The sequence below is a fragment of the Lagopus leucura genome, unplaced genomic scaffold, assembly GCF_019238085.1.
Source record: "Lagopus leucura isolate 7727_CA_CO unplaced genomic scaffold, USGS_WTPT01 Super-Scaffold_1, whole genome shotgun sequence".
Lineage (NCBI taxonomy): Eukaryota > Metazoa > Chordata > Aves > Galliformes > Phasianidae > Lagopus > Lagopus leucura.
Window position 1 is genome coordinate 1,147,901 of NW_024962250.1, and position 22,217 is coordinate 1,170,117.

General features: G+C 35.6%; 1 protein-coding gene across 1 annotated transcript in view; it reads right to left on the reverse strand.

The window, feature by feature from the left end:
- Positions 1 to 22,217, reverse strand: part of SHANK2 (SH3 and multiple ankyrin repeat domains 2) — a 344,135-nt gene that overhangs the window by 120,771 nt on the left and 201,147 nt on the right. Inside the window, exons 17-18 of the mRNA XM_042868615.1 lie at positions 7,737 to 7,819; positions 6,012 to 6,136 (exon numbers count right to left, since the gene is read on the reverse strand). Of these exons, the coding sequence (XP_042724549.1) occupies positions 6,012 to 6,136; positions 7,737 to 7,819 (208 nt within the window). The remainder of the gene's footprint in view (positions 1 to 6,011; positions 6,137 to 7,736; positions 7,820 to 22,217) is intronic.

Genomic DNA, 22,217 nt, shown 5'->3' on the forward strand with positions numbered 1-22,217 from the left:
ATCCAAAACACTTTGAAGGCATAGTTCTTTAAGCCATCTGCTATTACCCATTAAAACAACAAAATAAAAAAGCAAGCAAACAAACAAAACAATATAAACTCAAACCCTCTCCCACTGAGTTTAAGTGGAAAGAAAGCAAAATAATTTTCCATCAAGTGAAAAATTGATCTGCTTGGGCAGAGTCTGCTCAGATACAGTAGACTCTCAACCACTAACATCAGGGCTGCTGTTCTTCCAAGACCCCGCTGTCCAACTTCTATAGTACATCTACAGTTACACATAACGCAGTAAGAGTTTCAAAATCAACATACAGAAAGTATGTTTCCTTTGGACTCTGACAACGTTCATTTTAAGAAAAGCCCAGGATTTTTTAAGATTTCAAGAAAAATACTTCTGTTTTGTAGCCATAGTTTAGAAAAGTTCCCAAGAGGATTATGACTAAATAGAAATTATCTTTGAACGGTTGGTTGAATGAAAGAGTATCAATTAAACATAAAGATTTTTAAAAAGTGGTGCCCATTCTAGATGTGCAGGTTCCGCTGTACCCCAGAGCTGCATGTAAGGGAGAGCCCTGCTACACTTCAATAACCTGTTTGTATGTACGTACATACAAACAACTATTCCTTATATGTATTATGTATGTTTGTGTGCATGCACTATAGTGTGTGTGTGATAAAATGCTGCAGTACTGCTGCAGTTTTAGTAAATCTCTTTAAAATCTGCAAAACTATTGTTTGTACAGTTGAACACAAGCCCGAATATGATCTTGTGTAGGAACAGAAGGGCTCAGGAGCTCCATCACAAGTATTACCATTCCCTTGCATAACATTTGAGAAAGGAGGCTTGCTGCATGCACAAGAGGAACAACCAAGTTGACAGTTAAAAAAAAGCAAACACAGGACTGCAATGTAGGGTGAACTTTACTCTTTGGTCCACCAAAAAAAATGGAAGAGTCTTTTTCGTTTCTCCTTTTACACACAAAATTATGGAAGTTGTTACTAAACTACTCTTATCAAGCTGGTGTTCAGACATCTGGGAGGATATGAACAAACATTCAGAAAACAACTGCAAAAAATTGCAATGTGATAACCTATATTATTATGAAGACAATAATAAAATCTCAGTTTATTTCAGAAAGAGAAAAAAAATGGCCTCCATGTAGCTTCCACAAAAAAATATTTATATATTTACATCTGATGGTAGAAGCTGGGGTTCATAAAAGAAAGAAAACTTGGGGTAGTTATCAAAGCTTACCTAGGGTTGGAAACATTTCTTGATTGCTCAAGAAACTCAGTGACAGGCTTTGTAAACCCTTGCTAATCCATTCAGTCACTGAATACAAATATAAGGCGTAACATTGCTATGCTTGCCATAACGGCTATAGTTACAACAACACAGTTAAACACTTAGTTTTCAGATAATTTATGAAATTTGTGTGAAGCATTTACTGCAATAAAATAAATATCTCAGCTATTGGTAAATATGAAGCTAACTTATTCACGTGCATATGTGCATATATGTTCAGCTTTCATTCTGACATTACTCCACTTATTCAAAGTATCTTCTTGAATGTTTATCACTACATCTTACATAGTCATATACCTGTCTGCAAGGTGATAAAATAATGCTGCAAATGATACATTTTGTCTATTTTCCACTTAATACTGTTTTTAAAAAAAAGTTTCCGTTCCTGAATTCTATAAGCCTTTAAGTAAGATAGAGCTAGTTATACTCCAGACCATTTGGCATGATTCAGTATGTATACAAACCAAGCTGCACTGAAAAGTGATGAGATTTCTTCTAGTATCACCTCTTGTTTTGATTCTCAAATCAAACTTTGGATTTTGCCTTCCTTCTTTTTGTAAGTACATAATACACTGGTTTTACTAGTTTAAATTTTCATTTGAATGTAAATAAGTAGCCATCCTACTCTGATAAAAGTAACATTTCAATTTATCTGGAAAAATAAACGGTTTTATGGCATTAAAATGCAATGCAATGCCTCATTCGGAGAAGAAAAGCATTATTCTAGTCAAAGATTGCAGAATTACTTTCATTACTGAGTACTGATATTATAATATTGTTTGATAGGAAACATGTACTGTGATAGACGAAAAATCCCCATCTATTACATCATGCAACACCTGCAAAACAGCTATGCATTCAGAGATACAACTAGTAGTTTTAATCACAGAGTCACAGAGGTTGGAAAGAACCACTTGAGATCATAGAGTCCAAACCCCTGCTAAAGTGGGTTTCCAAGAGTGGGCTGCATAGGAAAGTATCTGCGTGGGTTTTGAATATCTCCAGAGAAGGAGACTCCACAACCCCCCTGGGCTGCCTGTTCCAAAGCTCTGTCACTCCCAAAGTAAAAAAGATTCTTCACATGTTCATAATAATCCACTGAGTTTTAATTTGATAGTCCATATCTTCTATACCAAATGATAATAATGATAACATTCTGACACATACAAAAACCCCACTTCTACATTAATGGATCTCTTTTATTTAAAGACAGTTATACACTCCATCAAAGCAAATATTAAAAAAAAAAAAAAAATCAAAAAACAAAACAAAACAAAAAAAACAAACCAATAACCCACAAAGCCTAAACAAATCATCTAAACAACAGAGGCCTTTAAACCCAGGATTCTTTGAGTCAAGTTGTAAGACAGCTCTTTTTGAATGGTATTCAATGGTTCCTCTATGGTCAGTTTGACTTCTACACTGTATGAAGTTAACCAAAGTTAAGCACATAAATATTATAAATAAATGAGAGATTTATAGTCAGAGCTAATGCCTCTCTTTCTTGCAAAGATATAAATAAACCAAATCAGCTCAGTTTGATATTTTCTGATGAAGTCTTTACAAACTGGAGTACGTATACTACAGGCATTCAGTCACAATGATGAATTTACAAGTTCCAATGGCTTCACAATCAGTGTATAGTTTAATGATGGCTGAAGTTTTTGAAACATCTCTCTAATGGATTCCACGTTTCAGGTTTCATAGCACCTACATTGATATGGTGACTTGTTTTTCTCTCCTTTATTGAGCAGATATTGAGATTCAACAAAATACCTACTAAAATATCAAAAAGCAGCAACTAAGGCAAATCATACCACCTTTCTCATTTAATAAAATTGAAGTCATAGTCATACTCCATTTCTGATTGTTTACCAAAGCTAAGAAAAATCACATGAAATGTTAACTGTGTGTTATTTATGAAAATAAGCATATAATGAAAGCTGTCGCTAGCTGTTTCAGCTCTGAAACTAGTCATGCACTTTTTCAATACATTTTATTTGGACTCTATCCAGAAAATCCACTAAACACATTATATGTTTTAACACAAAAAATATGATCAAATTTGAAGGAAGAATAAAAAGCCATATCATCATCCAAAATTTCAGTGAAGAATCATTAAATACTGTATCTCCACAGGCAAGTTTGAAACGTTAGCTTCTGAAGTGTTACATTAAACTTAATTGTACAGGTTGGACAAATCAGTATCTTGCAGCTTTTCAGGTTTGTTGTTTTTTTTTTTTTTTTTCCTCAGAAAAACCACAAATTTGATAAAAACTCCATCAGATGAAAGCATGCCAGCCCCCTTCCAGATAATATCTACTCTGTGTACCTGCTGAAACAAGGGAACATCTTTTCTTCCTTTTTTACATAGCGATTTACCTGTTCTGCTTAACGTGCAACACCTTCTACATCAAATTACTTCAGTTTGCTTAACAGCCGTGGTTGTTTTACCCCCTTATAAGTCCCAGAGACCATAATTAAACATGAAAGAAAGATGCCTTCTATTCACCTACCCTCACTATCTTTCCTGCTTCCAAAGAAGGGATCTATCTTCCTGTCAAGACTGTCGTTCAGCAGTCAGAGAAAAGGCTCCTCTTACCTCTACGACCCCAAGTCACTGAACCTGCTTAAGCAAGTGTGAAACATCTGCTCTTCCTTGCATTTTGCCCTCTGCCGAACTGGACTCTCACTTTCCCAATGCTTGACGCTTACCGCAAGTGTTATAAATGAGACTAATTAGGATTCTCGTTGCCCACTGACTCCTTTATTATTCATGTGACACTTGTGATAAATGCATTATGTTACTTACAAATGGTTGAGGTGGCACTTATACACACCAGCACAAACTTTAGAGTCATGGAAGAAATCATTTGGCAGCAAGACAGACTAAATCCACCAGCTATGGCAACCATGCACTGCAAGGTGGAGTATATTAAGAACTTATCAGTTCAGTGCAAGAAAGTAACCAACAACCCTGCAGTTTCTCCAATACAGAAGTCTCCAAAACCTATAATTGCCTGAATTCTCAAGATCATCATCTCCTCTTAATAGTAAAACTCAGAACAGAATAACCTGACATACATAAATTACACAAAAATTGATTTGATTTGTATGTAACAATGCTTTTTTTTCAAAATTAATTACAAATATGCTGGCCTTTGCACAGTATGGATTATGCCCTGATTCAGCAAGACACATGCATGCTTAACTGTTCTTCCAAGCTAAAGCTAGGAGATTGTCTGGACAATTAATTCTAGTTCTCTCATTAGCAACAAAATTGGTAAACCTTCGAGCAGAATCAGGTATCTCAGATTTCTTTGATTCTCTCATTAATCTTAAAAAAAAAAATAATTCGTATGCACAGTTATCCAGTAATCCTCTCCATTAAATTACATGTTATTCACCATTAAATCTATTTGTGAAGTCAGTCAGTACAGACTATTCATACTTCCTACAGATTAAAAGCCTATCAAGAAATCAAAACCAAAGCTTTTCTTTTTTTTCAAAGCCATGGTAAAAAAATCTTAGTTTCAACAGCCTTCTTGCTCAGAGTATGTATCAGTACAATTTGTAAGGTATTGTCTAACAGTTTTTTATAGACATAAGTCTATACAACAGTAAGAAAAATGGCACTGGTCAAAATGCACATCTCTTTACTTTAAAAATCTGCAAAGCCTGTTCTTTCATTGTTCCAATATGAAGTGTATTATTAAATAGCACACCCATTTAAATTCAGTCACCATGGAAGTTCAGGCAGGAAACAAATGAAAGCTATACATTCTATTCTCCCCTGAATAGAAAAGCCAGCTCTGCAGAAATAAATGCTACAGTATCAGTAAATATTTAACAAAGCAGACATTTTTTTTCCTTTAGGAAAAAGCCTACAAAAAATAAAACAACAGATCTTACAAATGAGATTCTATTGATCCACCCTAAAAAACCTATTTTCCAAGAACCACAGCACCACTTTTTTGATGATGAAGGAGTTGTATGGAAAGGGAAAGAAAATCCCAAATCATGATCTTGTTGCAAACTGTCCAGTAACACTAGAAAGGAGAACCAACTACTGCAACAAAACCTAACATCCCAACCAAAAATCTTCCAAAATAGAAAAGACAAAGACATTTTCAGTATGAATGAAGGCATTGTTTAAATATGGCACTTAAAAGAGTAGTTTATATTGCAATCCACTTTTGTGTGTGTTTGACTGTATTTAAAATACACAGTTGTAAATATCTAATTTCAAGCCAAAATCATTTGCTTTATCTTCACAGTTTCCCAAGAGCAAACCAATATTTCTGATTGCAGAAAAAGTATCACAAGAAGTCATTAATTTTGGTGACTCTGTAAAAATATTTAGATATGAGGACTGATAGTTTGCAATGAACATAGAAACTAAATTTAATTTGAATTCAATAATGCAAAGTAGTATCAAAATCCTCATGTTTCCCTGGCACTGTATTGTCAAATGACAAAGAGAACAAACAGAAACCTCCCAAGTAACCTGAATATTATTCTTTTTACTGCTTTTCTAAATGCTGCATGAGTTTTAAAAATAGGCAGGGTGAAATAGTTACTGGTGTTACTCCATGGAACTTGCTATTTCAGAAGCATCATACACTTTTTCCAAAGGAAATTCTATAAAAGGAAAAGCTGCTCTTTCCCCAGCAGAGCACTAATAATTAGATGTCAGGATCTCCTACCTCGATCAAAAAGTCTCCGGTTCTCAGGCCAGCTTGCCATGCTACTCCCCCTTCATCCACAGATTCCAAGTACTGCAAAGCAGGAAAGGCTGGAGTTGGGGTGAATTCTTCAATTGGTGTGTCAGCTTTAGAAATAAATACCACATTAGAAAAGAAAGTTAGGAAATGCTTGCAAATACCACTTAACTAACGGCCTATTACTGGCCACTCAAATTTGTGGTTAAAAAATGACGAGTGCTAAAAGCAAGGGACTTGGCCTCAAAGAATATCAAAATGCTGGGAACAGAGTACAATCTCTGCAATAGCAATCCACAGGTCTTCAATTTAGTGAGAAAAATACATGCTTCTTTACTGACATAGGCTAAATCAAGCTGTACAGGGCAATAGCTGGATTCTGAGTATTCTAGGATATTTGGTATGACTTCATTTAAACCTTTTGTATGCCTGGCAAAATGCTTCTAACTCTGGAAACACCCAGCTACAAAGGAATTATTCACTGTAGACAGAAGAGAGCATTTGGCCAACCTAGGCAGGGAGGAGGGTGGATAGCAGGAGCAAAAAGATAGAAATCAGTTTTTCCTCTAGAAAATTTCTTTGTATATGCATATGTGTAACAGAAAAAGCACTCCTTATGGAAAAGAGGAACATCAGCCCTTGAACCAGCCTTTCCTCTCTCTGTCACGTACACAGACCAGCAGAAAAGTCCTTGGGTCTTTCACCTGAGGCGCCCTCACTGTTACAGAGAGAATTAGAGGAAAATAGTTGGGCTTGCATAGTGGGAGTAACCTCTGCTTGATGCACAGTCAACTTGTGGCAATGGGTTAACTAAAAGGTAGCACTACTGGCTTTCCTAGCAGAGCTACAAAAATACTTATTTAATTAGAACAGCACTTACAGCACTGAAAATCTACAGTGTCACTGGTTTGGAGGTGCGGGAAAAGGGGGAGCAAAAATGATGTCCCAAGAATGAAGATAAGGAATATTTTTCATGCTCAAGCAAGGCAAGGGAGAACCCACGGAAAAATGGGGGGAGCAAGAGATGGGACATACCATCATATATATTTTTTAAAATACAAAAGGAACAAACTGGACTGAAAGTTCAGGAAAGCATTAAATAGAATGCTTTTTTTAACTCTTAAGAATGCCATTATTTTAGATTTTAGCCTGGAGAAAAGTAGCATGCAGTTTAATATACAAACAGCTTTCAAAATGAGCACACTACAGGCCATGCAACATACGTGCAGCTTCTGAAGATATAAAAAAAGATCATATTTTCATACTAAAACTGCACCAATGTCACCTTGCCGAAAATCCACACCTATTTTAAACAAAACATCACTCTCTTGTCTATTTCTATTCACAGACCTATTTAAACAGACTGTCATTGAAATAGAGAAGCAGGTTTTATAAGGAAAGCAGGTTTCCCTTAGGTAAACTGCATAACAAAACAGATAAATGACAAAATATTACATATACCATCACAGCAAAAATACAGACAAAACTTTCTCCCCACAAAACGACTACAGGCTATACAGTGCTTCTCCTATGTAAAAACACAAACTGCTTCAGACAGAAAGCACTAAAATCTGTCTGAGTAGTACAGCATGCAGAGAATCCTGTTGTCTAGCAACCAAGTGCACCAAGAATAATTCCTGCTTATATTCAGAGATGTATAAATTTCTTCATGCCAGTGCACATCACACAAACACACACAGAAGCACATACCTTTTGCCCCTCTGAGCACAAATCCAAATCCTTCATTGTCTTTTTTCTGCAGGACCACTGCCTTTTCTTCTATAATGCAGTCACTGTAGAGAGAATTCCGAGGATAGCGACCATTATTACATCCCTTCATCACCACTGTAGTAGCTGCTCCTCCAGTGTGCAGGTTCATCATCATCACAGCCCGTTAATCAAATAATATTGCAGTAACCAAGCATGGGAAAATATATACAAATAGCAGCGGAGGGAAGACAAAGACTAAGCCTGATGATAAAAGAGAACATGACAATGCAACTTAAAGAGAAGAAAAAAGGCAGAGAGGAAAAAGAAAGAAGAAAACATGCATGGTCGTTTGTGTTCTATATGAATGACTGAATGAGCATGTGATCATGTAATCTGTGGGCTAGCTAGGACTCTAAAAGGAAAAAAAGTAAGTGAACTGAACGACAGTATCATTAATAAACTCCTCAATCGTGGATGTACCAGATGCATCTTCTAGTGAAGCCAAAATGAAACCAACCAGAAGAAAAATGAGGCAGCATTTTAAATTTAAAGATAAAATATTATGATTTTATATAAGCTAACTAAAAGGCACAAATATATTCTGAAAGCTATGCCTTGCATCAAAAGCCCTTTTTCAATCCTATTGAATGTTGCATGCTGCAAGAATCCCACATGATCATCTGACAGCCTACAATGCTAACAACGTGCAGCTGCCTTGGCGTCATCAAGCACAAATTTCCACAGCATCAAGAATCTGCATAATTGAAATAGTAACAAGGCATGCACAATCAGGAAAACACGTTTCTAAGGAATAATTCCCGTCTCCTGATCAACAATTAATATTATAAAACAAGACGATGGTTTAAAGGACTATTTATGTAAGCAGCATGCCCTTAAAGAGAAAGTAGCCTTAGGAATCTTTCTGTCATTGGATAAGAAAAAAGTAGACAGAGGAGAAAGAAAATTTGTAAATCCACATTAAAATGAGATCTCATATACAGAGAACAATCTGTAAAAGCTTTAAACTGTTTACTGTTTTTAAACATTTGACTACTAAAAATAAGCTCAAGATAAAATAATAATAATAACCATCATCATCTAAAATACTTTTTCTAGGTTTAAAGCCATTAGGCAGCACAGTGCCAGGGGTTAAATGTTCATGAATTGTAATGAATTGTAAGCACTGCAAAAGACTGGTAAACTGGCTTTAAAACACTTACATAAGTATTTAATACAGGAAGAAGCATTAAGCAAAGTTTCGTTTTCTTTTCCTTGATTTGTACTAACCAACTAAAGTTTCCACTGGTCTTGTGCAGAGTTTAGTCACTGAAGTATCCAGTGCACAAAAAGAGACAGAGACTCCTTCAGTGCCATTAATAATTCAGAAGGGGAGGAGGAAACTAATGAAAGAAAAAATGGTGTGACCTTTTTATTTAAAGCTCTGAACAAAGGCAAGGATGATGAGATCAGGATACCAGTGGCCAGCCTCCAAACTCCAAATCTCTCACGCATCACAGACCACTCTTTTGGTGACTTTCCAAATTCAACTGAGTGATACAACTTCATGCTATTGCTAAAATGGTGATGTAATTATGCTTCCAAACTAGTCAGTATTTAAATGTTATTGAATAGAATAACACGTGAGTTACTGCTACCACAATGGAGACTTCAGCTTTCTGAGCAACAGATGACTTCCATAAATACCAACAGCTTTTTAATATTGACTCTCGCCTTACTACATACATGTAACTCTGAAAGTACTACCTCCTATACATTTCCAGCAAATACATAGCAAACTCTGAGCTACAAAACACTATTTTCCAACATAGTCACTGTCATTAACTATGCATTTTCACCAATGATGATCAAGAGTCTGCATACTGCACTTGTAAAAACATGCATCAGCAGAAGGGACTCACTGCTTCACAGCTGCTATGGCTATTTCCTAGCATTGTTGCTAGGAAAATGTTGCTCACATTTCATTGGCTTGAACAGATGAAAGTCAGAAGACACCAAATCTGGACTATACTTGGATGTTGTAGGACAGTCCAGAGAAGAATGGAAATGTGCCCCATGGTCTTTAAACTGGTATGGGGCCTGGTGCTATTGTGTTGTAAAAGCAAGGTTGTCTTTTTCCCTGGCTTGATTCTGAAAGTTTGAGCCTTCAGTTTTAATCAGCATCATGTCATAGTGGTCAGAGTTGACAATTTGTCTAGGTACTGGGAAATCCAAAAAGAACACTCCTTTCCTATCCCAAAAGACAGTGCACATCGCTATAAAGAGTATCCCTGTTGTAACCCATGGATTCACCTGGATGAGCTGATCAAGACATTCTTCATTTCATGGTGTGACAGTTGTGCATGGCCATCCAGAACGTGGCTGGTCTTTCACATCACTGTCACCACTGCTGAAATGCACCATCCACTGCCTCACTGTGCTCACATCCACTGTTTGATCTCCATAAATGTTTATCAAGCATTGATGAATGTCGATGGGTGCCATTTTTCCACAAGGAGGAATTAATAGACATACCTTTGCTTCATCTGCCTTGCATACCAGACACCAATTTGTCAAACTGCCCTTCTGCTGCCATTTGTCACATGGCAACAAAATGTAACAGAATACTGATGGAAAGGTTCAACCGTTACTGCCATACCACCAACATGCATCTCTGACATAGTGGGCCAACATAATAATATAGAAGGCATTACTTTCAGAGCAGCTCTTGTAATTTGGATGTTACCTCTTCTTACAATGAATACTCTTTCTATGATAATGATGTAGTAAGAAATGTGCTTCTCAAGAAAACTGAAAACGCTCCAGTTCAGGGATATTGGAGAGGAAATCTGCAACCTCAGAGTCTATACTATATTTTTGAAGCCTTCCAACAACATCCTCATGTTACAGAAACTTACACAGGCATACTGCCTGCAATTCACTATCAAATTTTCAAGATGGGACTCTATACTTGTTCAGTGAAGATCCAACAATAAAGCTATCGTCAGCATTTTTCTTGATACCTGGTCAAATGAATAAGACCTATTTACTTCAAGATTTCTTGGAAACAAGCTTAATAGAAATTGGAAAGCTACTTTTGAAAACCTAAGCATAGAAGGGATCAGTCAAAGAAAACCCCTCCTCTACTCTACCCAAACCAATCTCTCATTTGAGATAGTTAATGCAGAGAATTCAGAAGCGTATTATCTAGGTACCTTATTAAACTGCTCTTATTTCATTTTTGTCAACAAAATCAAATTCAGAACATCATTCCTTAAAAAGCTGAAGTTTCAACAGCAGTGCTTTGAAAACTTCTTGGTGTGGTTCACCTGATCAATGTTACACATCTATACAAAGCGAGAAAACTTACCAAAAAAAACCTACAAAAAACAACACCAAGAAAAATCTCAGCTCTCTTCACAATCAAACTTCACTGGCATTTTTAAGGTATGCTCACTTAAACATAATATGCAGAATTGTTCATATGAAAAGTGTGAGAAGCACCTATGATTTTCTCTTCCTCTACAGCACACTTTATTTTTACAACTAGCCAGTTTTGTATCTCAGTTTACACAATACAAGTGGGAATACTAAACTGTTACAAAGCATTGTAATGTACGGTAAAGGGCAAAGGGAAAAGTAGAAGCACAACAAGAATTTTTGGTAACATAAAGTACAAACTGATCTCTACTATTTGACAAATAGTTTACTAATACACAGTTTCAGTGATGTACTACATAAGGAAAACTTTATCACAGCCTGTAAAGTAAAAACGTAGGTTTGAAAAAAGCAGATGTTTAGCCAATTACTTCTCATTTACGTGGAAGAATGAAATCTGCAATATACTTGTGTCTTGAACTGTTAAAAGTTGTTTAAACCAAGCACAGAAAGCAAATCGATCCCTTATTCTGGTGTTGCAGAGCAGCAGAAAAAGGATGGAAAACAAACATACACACAAACCAAATTTGCAACCTTCACAATCCTTCTGCCAGCAAGCTCCCTTGCACCTCTGAGAAAGGGGGAGACCAGAAAAGTGTTTAACCTCTGACTACTTGTAATACTGATTTTTTGTTTGTTTTGCAATGACAGTGCACCCATATCTCAGTGTCAGAGTGGACATCTGCACTGAAGACCTGTGGAACAGATCTACCTGGTTCTGGCAGGCAAAGGGAGCCAAATATAAAAGTAGGTCAAATTTTCTCTTAACTAGTCTTGTTGGCAGCATTTCTTTGATCTTGAAGGTGTCACAAATATTCAGCAACAGAATGCATATGGGGTTTAGCTATCAGTGACAAACAAAGGAGACATTGTGTTGCAAGTCTGTTCAGAGGTCTGATCTTAAGCAGAGAAGTGTTTCCTCACAGATGCTTTAAACACAGTGATATCACCCTACGCTAAATTTCAGTACGTAAAATCCTTAAGATCAATTTATATCCTATCTCAAATTGAAATGAAACAGTTCCTATTCCACAGTAAAGCATTCAGAATAATACTGATTTCATACTTCGGTAACAAGTAATTTTAAAAATAATAGCTCATTATTTACAAAGAGGAAATGTTACATTAACTTTGGGCTGTGTAAGTCCAAGATTCATTATATATAAGGTTAAATGCAAAATATATCCTATAGAATGCAGAATATTTCTTCATGAGGTACTGTGACAAACCTTCAACTTAAGGCTTTAAGCAAAAACTGAATACTAGAAAATACGCATCCTCATCCATTCGTGTAGCTTAACAGTTTAAGGCTGAAGAACTGTGCACAGCTGTCAGAGTTTCCATAATTTTATAGTCTTACCAATAGAGAAAGGGAAATATAAAGACTGGTCAGACAGACACCTGTGATTTGAATTCAGCAGTCATTCAACGTAAAAGCCATCATACACGTAGACTTTTTAAGATGGCAAGAAGTTCTGCTTTGCTAACAACCCAATCAGACGGTGCCTGAGGTAGAAGTCAATAAAGAAGAAAATAAGGGTTAAAGCCCTAGTTCCTGATGGAAGCAAAACCCATGAAACCTAGCTTCCGTTTCACAACTAAAACATCTGCACCCTACCTTAAAGCACAAATTTATTCCAAAAACAGAGGTCAGAACACTCAAATACGGGGACTGAAACCATCAGGACCATAGAATGCATTTAGGCATGTTTGTATTGCATGTATCATTGCAGATTTCCATCTGAAAAAAAAAAAGCACATAGCGTCCATGATCATCATTACTTGCAAACAGAAATAGATACTTGGTATACTGTCAGTCTTTTCCTTTTATGTTCTTTTTCTTAGGAAAATATTTTCCTAATTCTCTCCAGTTGTGCAGCCCTTATAGACATAATTTACCTTTAACAAAATGGAATAAGCTTTCCAAAGTGGAAAACTTATCTTACAGATCACATCTGAGATTCTGACAGCCAGAGCTGCAATCAAATGAGTAGCCTTCTCAGCCTACAAACTTCTGTTCAAGACTTAGCTTGAACTATTAGCGAGAAGTTATCCGTACCAAGTCAACTTCCTTCAGTAGGCAAATGAAATAAGACTCAGAGAACAGAGAGTTCAGACTCAGAGAGGTATTCTGGAAATCTATTCAAGAGAAGCTCTTCTGTTTTGATGGTCATTCCCTTTTAAAAGCACATAAAGAACTTCTTTTCTGAATACTTGTTTTTGGACAGAAGTTACCAGTCTCAATACCATGTAAAATTTAAATAATGTGAATAGCAAATCTTATTGAAAAATGTAAGAAACTTCCAGTTGAAAAACTTTTCCTGTTATTGCTGGAAGGGGTCAACCTTACTATTTATAGTCATCTACTCTAACAATTTTGGGAAAATTGCCTAATCCTAGTAATTAAGGCCTTCAAGATTAATGAAGACTCTGTATCTGATTGCTCATTATTCTCAAACATCGATCATCCAGCTGATGGTCTTGCAGAAAAGCTTCCACAGCTCATGTAACACACAAAACAGGAATTACTTGTTGAAGGGGTACTAGCTACCACCATAAGCATGGCTTTTGCAATGCAAATAGGAAAATACATGGATGGTCCCTCCCCCACCTCACCCACCTACAAAACAGAAACAGCACAATGTAGTCAACCACAGATTCAAACTCATAGAAAACTCTTTTTTTTTCTAAATACCCTGCCATCACATGCAGAGATTCCCTTATGTGATGACATCTTTGGCTGCACTGCAATACAATTTGTATTAAAAATATTCTTATTTGATAAGATATAGCTTTGAACGATAACAGGTTATTACGCTACAGAAGAATTAACAATCTACTGTTATCCTTGATAGAATCTTTTCTTGGTTTCTCACAATGACATTTTAAAAAACAAATAATTTCTGTCTACTTTAGTGAAGAAACAGTTTTATTGTTTTCCAGAATATGCATCTGCTTTCTAAACTTTGTTTTCCTTAACTACTTATTTCCATCTTCTAACAAAACTTTTTTTTTTTTTTAAATACAATTTACTCACATAGAAGATATTCGGTAAAAATACTTTGTATTTTGTCCTACCTTGTATAGCTGATCGATTCCGCTAATATCATTGTGATCATATAAGAAAAGTCTAAATGATTTTCCTTATAATACAGAACATTAGCTTGTCTGGAAGTTTATAGCAAAATGTAGTTGGGACAAGGGCTGTAAGAAAATATTTTCAAACAGATAGTTGGTAACTACCTCAACAGTCTTATATTCAAGGAAGTCTCAACCTGTCATTAAAACAGAAATGTCAGAATACTGTAAATTCTAAACTTTAAGTTGATTAACTTCTTATTAGGTAAATGAAGGTGGAAGTCCAAGGACTACTGATGGTGGTATAATAACTAAAACATAAAGGAGAAGAGTTGAATAGAATGACATAGAGCTGAAAGCAGGGTCACCCTTTCTGCTTTTCAATATTTGAGGTCATGAGATTCCGACAATAGAGTAGCTAAATAAAAAGATTTTTCCTGTTCTTTGTTGTCTTTGACTTTCCCCTTCTTTCTCCTTGTTCCCCAAACCCACCATCTGTAGGAACTCACAGACATTTCTTTACATAGGGTATCAGGGCACAGACCTACTTTATTTTTCCATTGAGCTACTATACCTAAAGTGGACCTACACTGTTCAGCTGTTTCCCAAAACAATATTCTCATTATCATGATGCAAAGTTATCACATCAGTACAACATTTACTGATAAAACAGAAATACAGGAATTAAACCCTATGTTTCGATGTACATTTGTCCATCCAAAAAAAAGCCAATTAAGTCCTCAAAATGCTGTTTAATGCATTCAAAATAATTATACTGGAGAATAATAATTAATTCAATCAGGCATTCACAGTGACAGGAGCTCTAAGTCATTTTGCTATTTCACAAAAAACCAATTATAAAACCAGGTCTGCATACAATCCTGCATATGTAGAATTCAAAGAGAAAGATAAGATTTTACTTTAAATCTGAACATCTGGAAAGAGAATTTGTGAAGATAATAGAATAATATGCTCAACACTGTACATGAATTCCATCTTTCTTCCATGTTTGAATGTCTAACTCAGCATATCTTCTTCAGTTTGTTATCCTCAGGCCCAGAAAAGGAATGGGAAAGGAAAAGATGATGCTTCAGTGATATACTACATACCTCCATTACCTGTTTTTGTCTTTCATATCTCACATCTTTGTATCCATTTATTTGTGTTCCACCTCATGCATCAGTGCTGTTTCTACAGAGTTCAGTAAAAGCCTATTTGATCATGCAAAATGCAGTGTTACATATTATCCATTTAAATTCATCTTTTGATTAATGCTAAACTGTAACATGTCAGAAGACACATATAGGCACTTCCTAATTCCTATATTTCATGGATCTCCATTACATTATGACATCATTATGGATGATAGTAAAACCTGACAGCACATATAACTTCCTCAATTTAAAAGATGTTTCACACTTTTGAACAAGTAATCAAGTTGTCTTTCCTGGATTTTGAATACTTGACAACCTGTGTAAAAAATGAACAGTGCTTCTCTAAGTTACCAAACAAAAAAAAAATATCAGTTATGAAGTGATTTGATATGCCTTAGAAAGTCAGAAAGATTGTGCTGTTTTTTTGCAGCCCTACGATTGACAGAGTTGCCCAAAAGATTAACCACAACTATAAGGGACAAGAAGCATTTTATTTTAAAAAGAACAGCAATGCTATATACCTCCATGAGTTTATAGTGTAAGACATAATAAAGAAATACAGGTTTAAAAAAACAAACAAACAAAAAACATCAAATTTCATGACAGAGAAACTATGTATTTTTTTCTCAATGTAGAAGCAAAGAGAGACTTTCTATATATCTTTGTATCAGTCCACACTCTTTTAGTTACTTTTAATTCAACTTGATATTATAACATTATATTCTTTGGGCGTATGAAAGATCAGAAAATCTGAAGTAATACCCAATTTCCCTATATACCCTCAGTTGCTGGGACACAACCATTAAAGTAACAAACTGACATGGAGGGGAGAAAAAAAAAAAAAAAAAAAAAAAAAAAAAAAAAAAAAGGAAGTCAAAATAAACTTCCTGGAAATATAAATCATCCAGTAAAATCTATTTTACTTTATAGAGAAATCTCAGGATAGGGTAAGAAGGAAAAAAACCAAATCATAAGGGCACAATCCTACACTTGAATACATTATAATGTATGCATATAGGCTTTTCATTATTATCATTATCATCATTTTTAAAATAAATGTTACTATTCTCTTGCATTTGTATTGGTAGAGAGAAAACAGCATGCTGGGGGAGCAGGATGACAAAATGAAATTTAAAAAAAAAAAAAGAAAAGAAAAGCTTTATTCCCTTATTTTAATTAACTTCATTTGTATTTAAAAGAATAATAATAACAACACATGGTAAAATGAAAACTAAACATGAAACATTTATGTAGGTGTAATTCTAGTACACAATATGAAGGTTTTATAATGCAGAATCCTACCCTTCATACAGCTGTTCCATCAATCACATTAGTCTTTTGGGTTGCAGCACACTCCACTTATACCTGATACTTAATGGCAATTTTCAGTTGTAATTATCAAGCCTGTGAGCAATCTATGCCTGCAGCACGAAAATATTAATATTCATTGCTCATACTATGAGCCTTGAACAAATAAACAGACAGAACAAATATGCGCAAGTAACTAGAATACTTATCCTTGTTAGGATTGTGTTTGTCCACCCAAATCAGTTGCAGTTCTAGCCTCTTCTATTTATTGCCACCAAAGCACACAAAAAGAGGAATTTTCTCTCTAAGAATCTTATTAAAGCATTCACACAAAATGAGTAATTTTCATGTTAGTAATCACGCTACCTCTCTCCCTAGCTTTTATTTTAAACAATAATTTTTCAAATACTTTTGCTAAAGGCAGTCAGTATTCTTGCAGACAACCACGGTAATAAGGAAAAATAAATTCAAGGTTAGCAAATAGGTCAAGTGAAAAAAAAGGTAGAGCCAGTGACGTCAATCCAGATTTATTCAGATTTAAGATAATGGTGTGAATGTAGAAAAACATAACTATATATAACAATAATGAACTTCTCCAGCTGATGAAGCATTTTAACTAGTTCATAAAGCCTGATAATCAATCTCTATGCTTATCTCAGAGTTGGCATGCATCAAACAGGACTTTCCTCCCATTTTTAGCAAATGCCAGTATAACATATGCACAGCCACGCTGGGTTAGATCCAACATTCTTCTTCTTTGAAAGGACAAAACCAGAGAAGGGTGCAAGAGCAGGACAAGCACATGTGGTGCTTCCCCACAGTAATCCAACCAAGCTGGACTACTTACTCCTTACAGACTCTCTGAAACATGCCTTCTTCTCGTGCAGTACTGTCATCATGTTTTGGCACATTTCACAGTAATACAAGGGGTTATATCAACCTTCCTCAGGATCTCTTGACTAGTATTTCTATAATACGCTTCTGTCAACATTCCTGATTTCAGTTTTCAACTTCAAATTAGTTTTAAAGGATCCCTCAGGGTTTCCATCATGCCCTACTCTCTAGGAGTTATACTCCTGCTGTCCTGCATTTCCTGGAAACTGACTGCAGCTCTAACCACAAGAAATCTGAGTGACTTGACAGTTCCTTTCAATTTTACAGACCTGAGTATTTCATATAAAACACTACTTCATCTTTAGTTTTAATTAACAGCATTAACATTCCTATAAAATTTTATGACACTTGATTATAAAGCATATGTTACAAGTAGGTTTCAAGTTCGTCTCAAAACACAGAAAAGATTATCAAAGGCATTGAGTACCGTTTTTCCCAAAAGCACTTTCCCACTTTTTTTCTTCTCAAAAGTCTTAAGACAGCAAAGAATAAGGAAGTTATATGTTCTAGGCTTTTTCTATAAGGAAGGGAAGGGAAGGTGTCAATTAGTGTTTAATTTGCACAAATCAGTTTAAAAACCCTGGCTAATTACCATATTATTTTACAACCTAATTAACGTTAAAAAGGAGGCAGCATCCTTACCTTTTTTCTGAAATACATTCCCACCTCCTTCATCTCTAATTACACTAACGCCCTCAGTTATATTAAGTCTGCTCTGAACTGTTTACTTATCTGCAAAAAAGCTTGAGAAACATTCACTCTAGCAGTGTTCCCATCTAACAGTATCAGTTCTCAGAAATTTTGTCAGATAACGGCCAGTTTAGCTCATAGCTTTGGTAGCAATAGTGAACTAAGCTGACTAAGAGAAAGAATCCTGCTTTATTTAAACCAGCAATAACTTTTCTTAATTAAGGTAATGTTGAACTGGAATCTCTCCATATTGCCCCTTTTCCTTGCTTGCTGGCTGTATTACAGCTTATTTTCTGGCAGTTTCTTGCACTTTTTATACTGTAAGTACTGGAGACAGTAGGAATTTTGGTTTAGCATATCAACTAAATTGGGTGACTAATTAAAGTTGCACTGAGTTTAATTTTAAGTGTATTTCAAAATTTATTAAATTTGAAGCGTTCACAGTACAGATATAATATAATGTATCTGTTAAAAGTGCAACTGCAACTGGATCTGACTGTGCTGCACCATCTATCTTTGGAACTGCTGGTTTAGAGCATAACACAAACTGCTCCACATAGGCCCTAGTTCTCAACAGTGAACTTTCTGAACCTTCATTAATATTCTGTTGGGAATTTTTTCACAAAACCAGTTTTAGTGAAATGCCTCTCTCTTAAAAATAATCTCTTTTTCAATATATTTTAACAAAGGCTTTACTTTTGGCTAAAGATTCTTTCTCTAGAGATGAACGTTGAAACGTTTTGCCAGAGTGCACAGGCACCCCTAGCAAGATCAGCAGCTATTCAGCTGGTAGGTCTGCCAGTCATCCACATCTGATATACCCACATGCATGCCACAGCTATTGAGGACTGAGCTAATCTGCCTCTTGGCAATGAAAGAGTAAGCTTCAAAAGACCTGGACAAATAATTGTTCTATTTGTCGGGTTCTTGGCGGTCATCAGCAATGCAAAGTTCAGGTTTAAGTCAAAGCGATCTACTACACGAGGGAATTGTGTTCAGGTGTATACCCTGACACCAGCTATTGCTTGCTCTCTAGCAAATCCATCTGTGTAAACTGGGCAGAAGCAAAACCTCCAAAGAAATGTAACTCCAGAACCTCAGTTTTGTCCTAGAACAGAAGAAAACATCCTTCTCTCATCAGCCTTAATGTTTTGTGTGATGAGAGAGCTTTACAGTGACCTCTTTCTAGTTTGCTAATTTCCTTTTTAATAGGAAAAAAGACGTTGTCTGCCAGCCACCCTTAAAATTTGCCTTGTAGATCAAATTCTGCAAACACAACCAATATTTGTTAAGCTCTGTCTGGAAAAAGGAAAAAAGTTATTTAAATTACTGCTCTCTGTGAAGGAAAGATCACAGTTATTTGTTCTTTTGGGCTGCCAAAACATAAAAATGCATCACTTATAATCGAAGGCACCATATGTTAGCTTTTGCTCATCTAGTGGCTAGCTGAGAGAAAGGTGGACAAAGGTGGAGTGGAGCAGGGACTTAAAGGTCACACAGAGGAAGCTAAGTCATCACAGTGGAGGCTGGGACTCAAGAACGTAAAACAGTATTTCTTAGAAACTTAATTGTTCTCCTTTTCTCAGAAAAACAAACATTAAATCTCCTGTTTTCTTCTGCTCTATCCTTGCATGTAATTATGCTCCTGCTTCTAACTAACCTGGTATCACATCCTCACAGTCTTTTCTTGTGTCCCCACCTTCTGTCATTTTCACTCCTTTTCCTGTATACATATATATATACACACACACACACACACACACATTACTTCCCTCCGTTCTACTTTAGCAAGATTTATTCCTCCCCACGTTCAGAATATCTGATTAAATTCCCTCCTGCCCTCCAGCAGCTGGCCAGAGGAGTGATAGAGAACTTGAGTGCATCAAAGGCTCTATGAGAAATGGCCCATTACCAAATCACAGCCTTGACAAACAAGATCTGTACCTATAGTTATAGAGTTTTAATTTTAAAATTGGGAAGAGCTATGTATTTTTCTTAACTTCCTTCTTGGGAACTGTTGGTCTTTCCTTGCTTTACCTCTAAAAATTTAGCCCATCTAGACTAGAAAACGTCTCATAAATTTCAGTCACTGTAGCAAAATCATTGGTTGTTAAAAGCAGGATCTTACTAAAGTGCTTTAAACAAACTTTACTAATAAGGAACTCAAAAATGGGCTTACCACTTTATGGAAACTCCCACCACTCACTGTGGAATACTGCACCTAAACGTAACTGCAGTAGATCTTAACGTGCATTTTTATGCAATTATAGCGCAGATTTAATAAAGTGATATTACAGTGCAGATACATGCACACACACACACCCTTTTTTCCCACTAATTTTAGCAATTACTTTAAATATTATCTGTAGTCACAAACATAAAAAGCTTGGTCACAGCGGTATACATAGCAGTGAAGGCAAAGTTGTTTATTAGCAAGTGAGATCATTTTCATTAGAAGTTAAATAATAGTAAATGAAAGACTTCACATCTTATATCTCCTCCTATTCCACAAAAAACTATGATGCCTTAATTATTGCTTGCACATATACTTAATTTCCCTAATTGTATTAAATTATATTCTTCGCATTGATGAAGCATAAAGCATTAAAAATGAGCTGCCCTTGTCTTTCTACCTCACACATTAATGGAGCAGTTCAGCACTATCAAACCATTATACTCAAAGCAAGCATATATTCATTCAGAGTAGGCATCAGACAAACTACCCAAATATCTTTAGAAATAAAATAACAATATACAGGAAAAAAAAAGTTTTCACACTTTTGTTTCCATAATTTGGTCAGTGCTGCTTGTTCTCTCTGTCTGGAAGAACCAAGAGTACCACATGTGCAAAGATCTTATGTAATTAAAATTTTAACATGCATTCAAATGTAAAGACATCCACTATATCATATGAATATACAAGTATGAGCATTTTCAGATATTTTTACTACCATCACCCAACAAAGATTGAGCTATATATTGTTTTAAATAAAAATATTATAGTATTTGTTTCTTTCCATCAGAGAAAAAAAAAAAAAAAGAATATTGTTTAAAATCTATTCCTGCAATAAATACACATATATACTGCATAATAATACTGTAAAATCCCTTTCAACTTACTGTCAATGTATCAATCCAAGAATAAAGTAAAAGAAAATAATCTGTTTTTAAGAGCAAGTGTTCATTTTCATATCCTTACTCCAACTCCCGAAAGAGATTAACCGGACAGTACAAATCTCACAGAAAATATTAGTACAGCAGAACTGGTGCCATCCAACAGAAGATCACAAGCAGCCAGTTATGCAGAATCCTCTCTTCTTGATAAGAAGACCTCTCCACTATCTATGTTGCCCTTGTACTCTCCAGGTCTAGGGAGAAGCAACGTGGCAAACAATGTAAAAAACAGCAACAGACCTTACACATCTCTTCAACTTTCATGAAGAACCCTTTGCCAGACTTAACAGATTGCTGTTGATAGTTGCACACAAGTAAGCAGCCCTCAGCAAGTACATATGCTCAATTCACTGCAACACAGGAATGATACCACTGCTGTAACCACAACCAGGAAAAGCTCAGTTTCTTTCTTCTCTGGTGCTTAGGATCTCAGGACTTGCAAGGAACAGAGGTTTTCAAAAGAAATTCCATTCATTTTAAAAGTGTATTTATCTATCAAGTCATGAATACTTGTATTTTCCAGGAATAGGACAGTGAGAGTATTTCCACGTGAAGCCAAATATTAAATCAGATCAAAGTATTTCTGTATCAAAAGTTTTCACTAAAACAAAAAATACAGTGTAATACTTGTGTATCACATCTGATGCTATGGGTCTTAAAGCAGCTCCAATTACAGCATAACTTCAGGACAAGAACTGATGTATCCAACAAGTATAGTCGACAGGTTATAAAATAAAAATATAAAAAG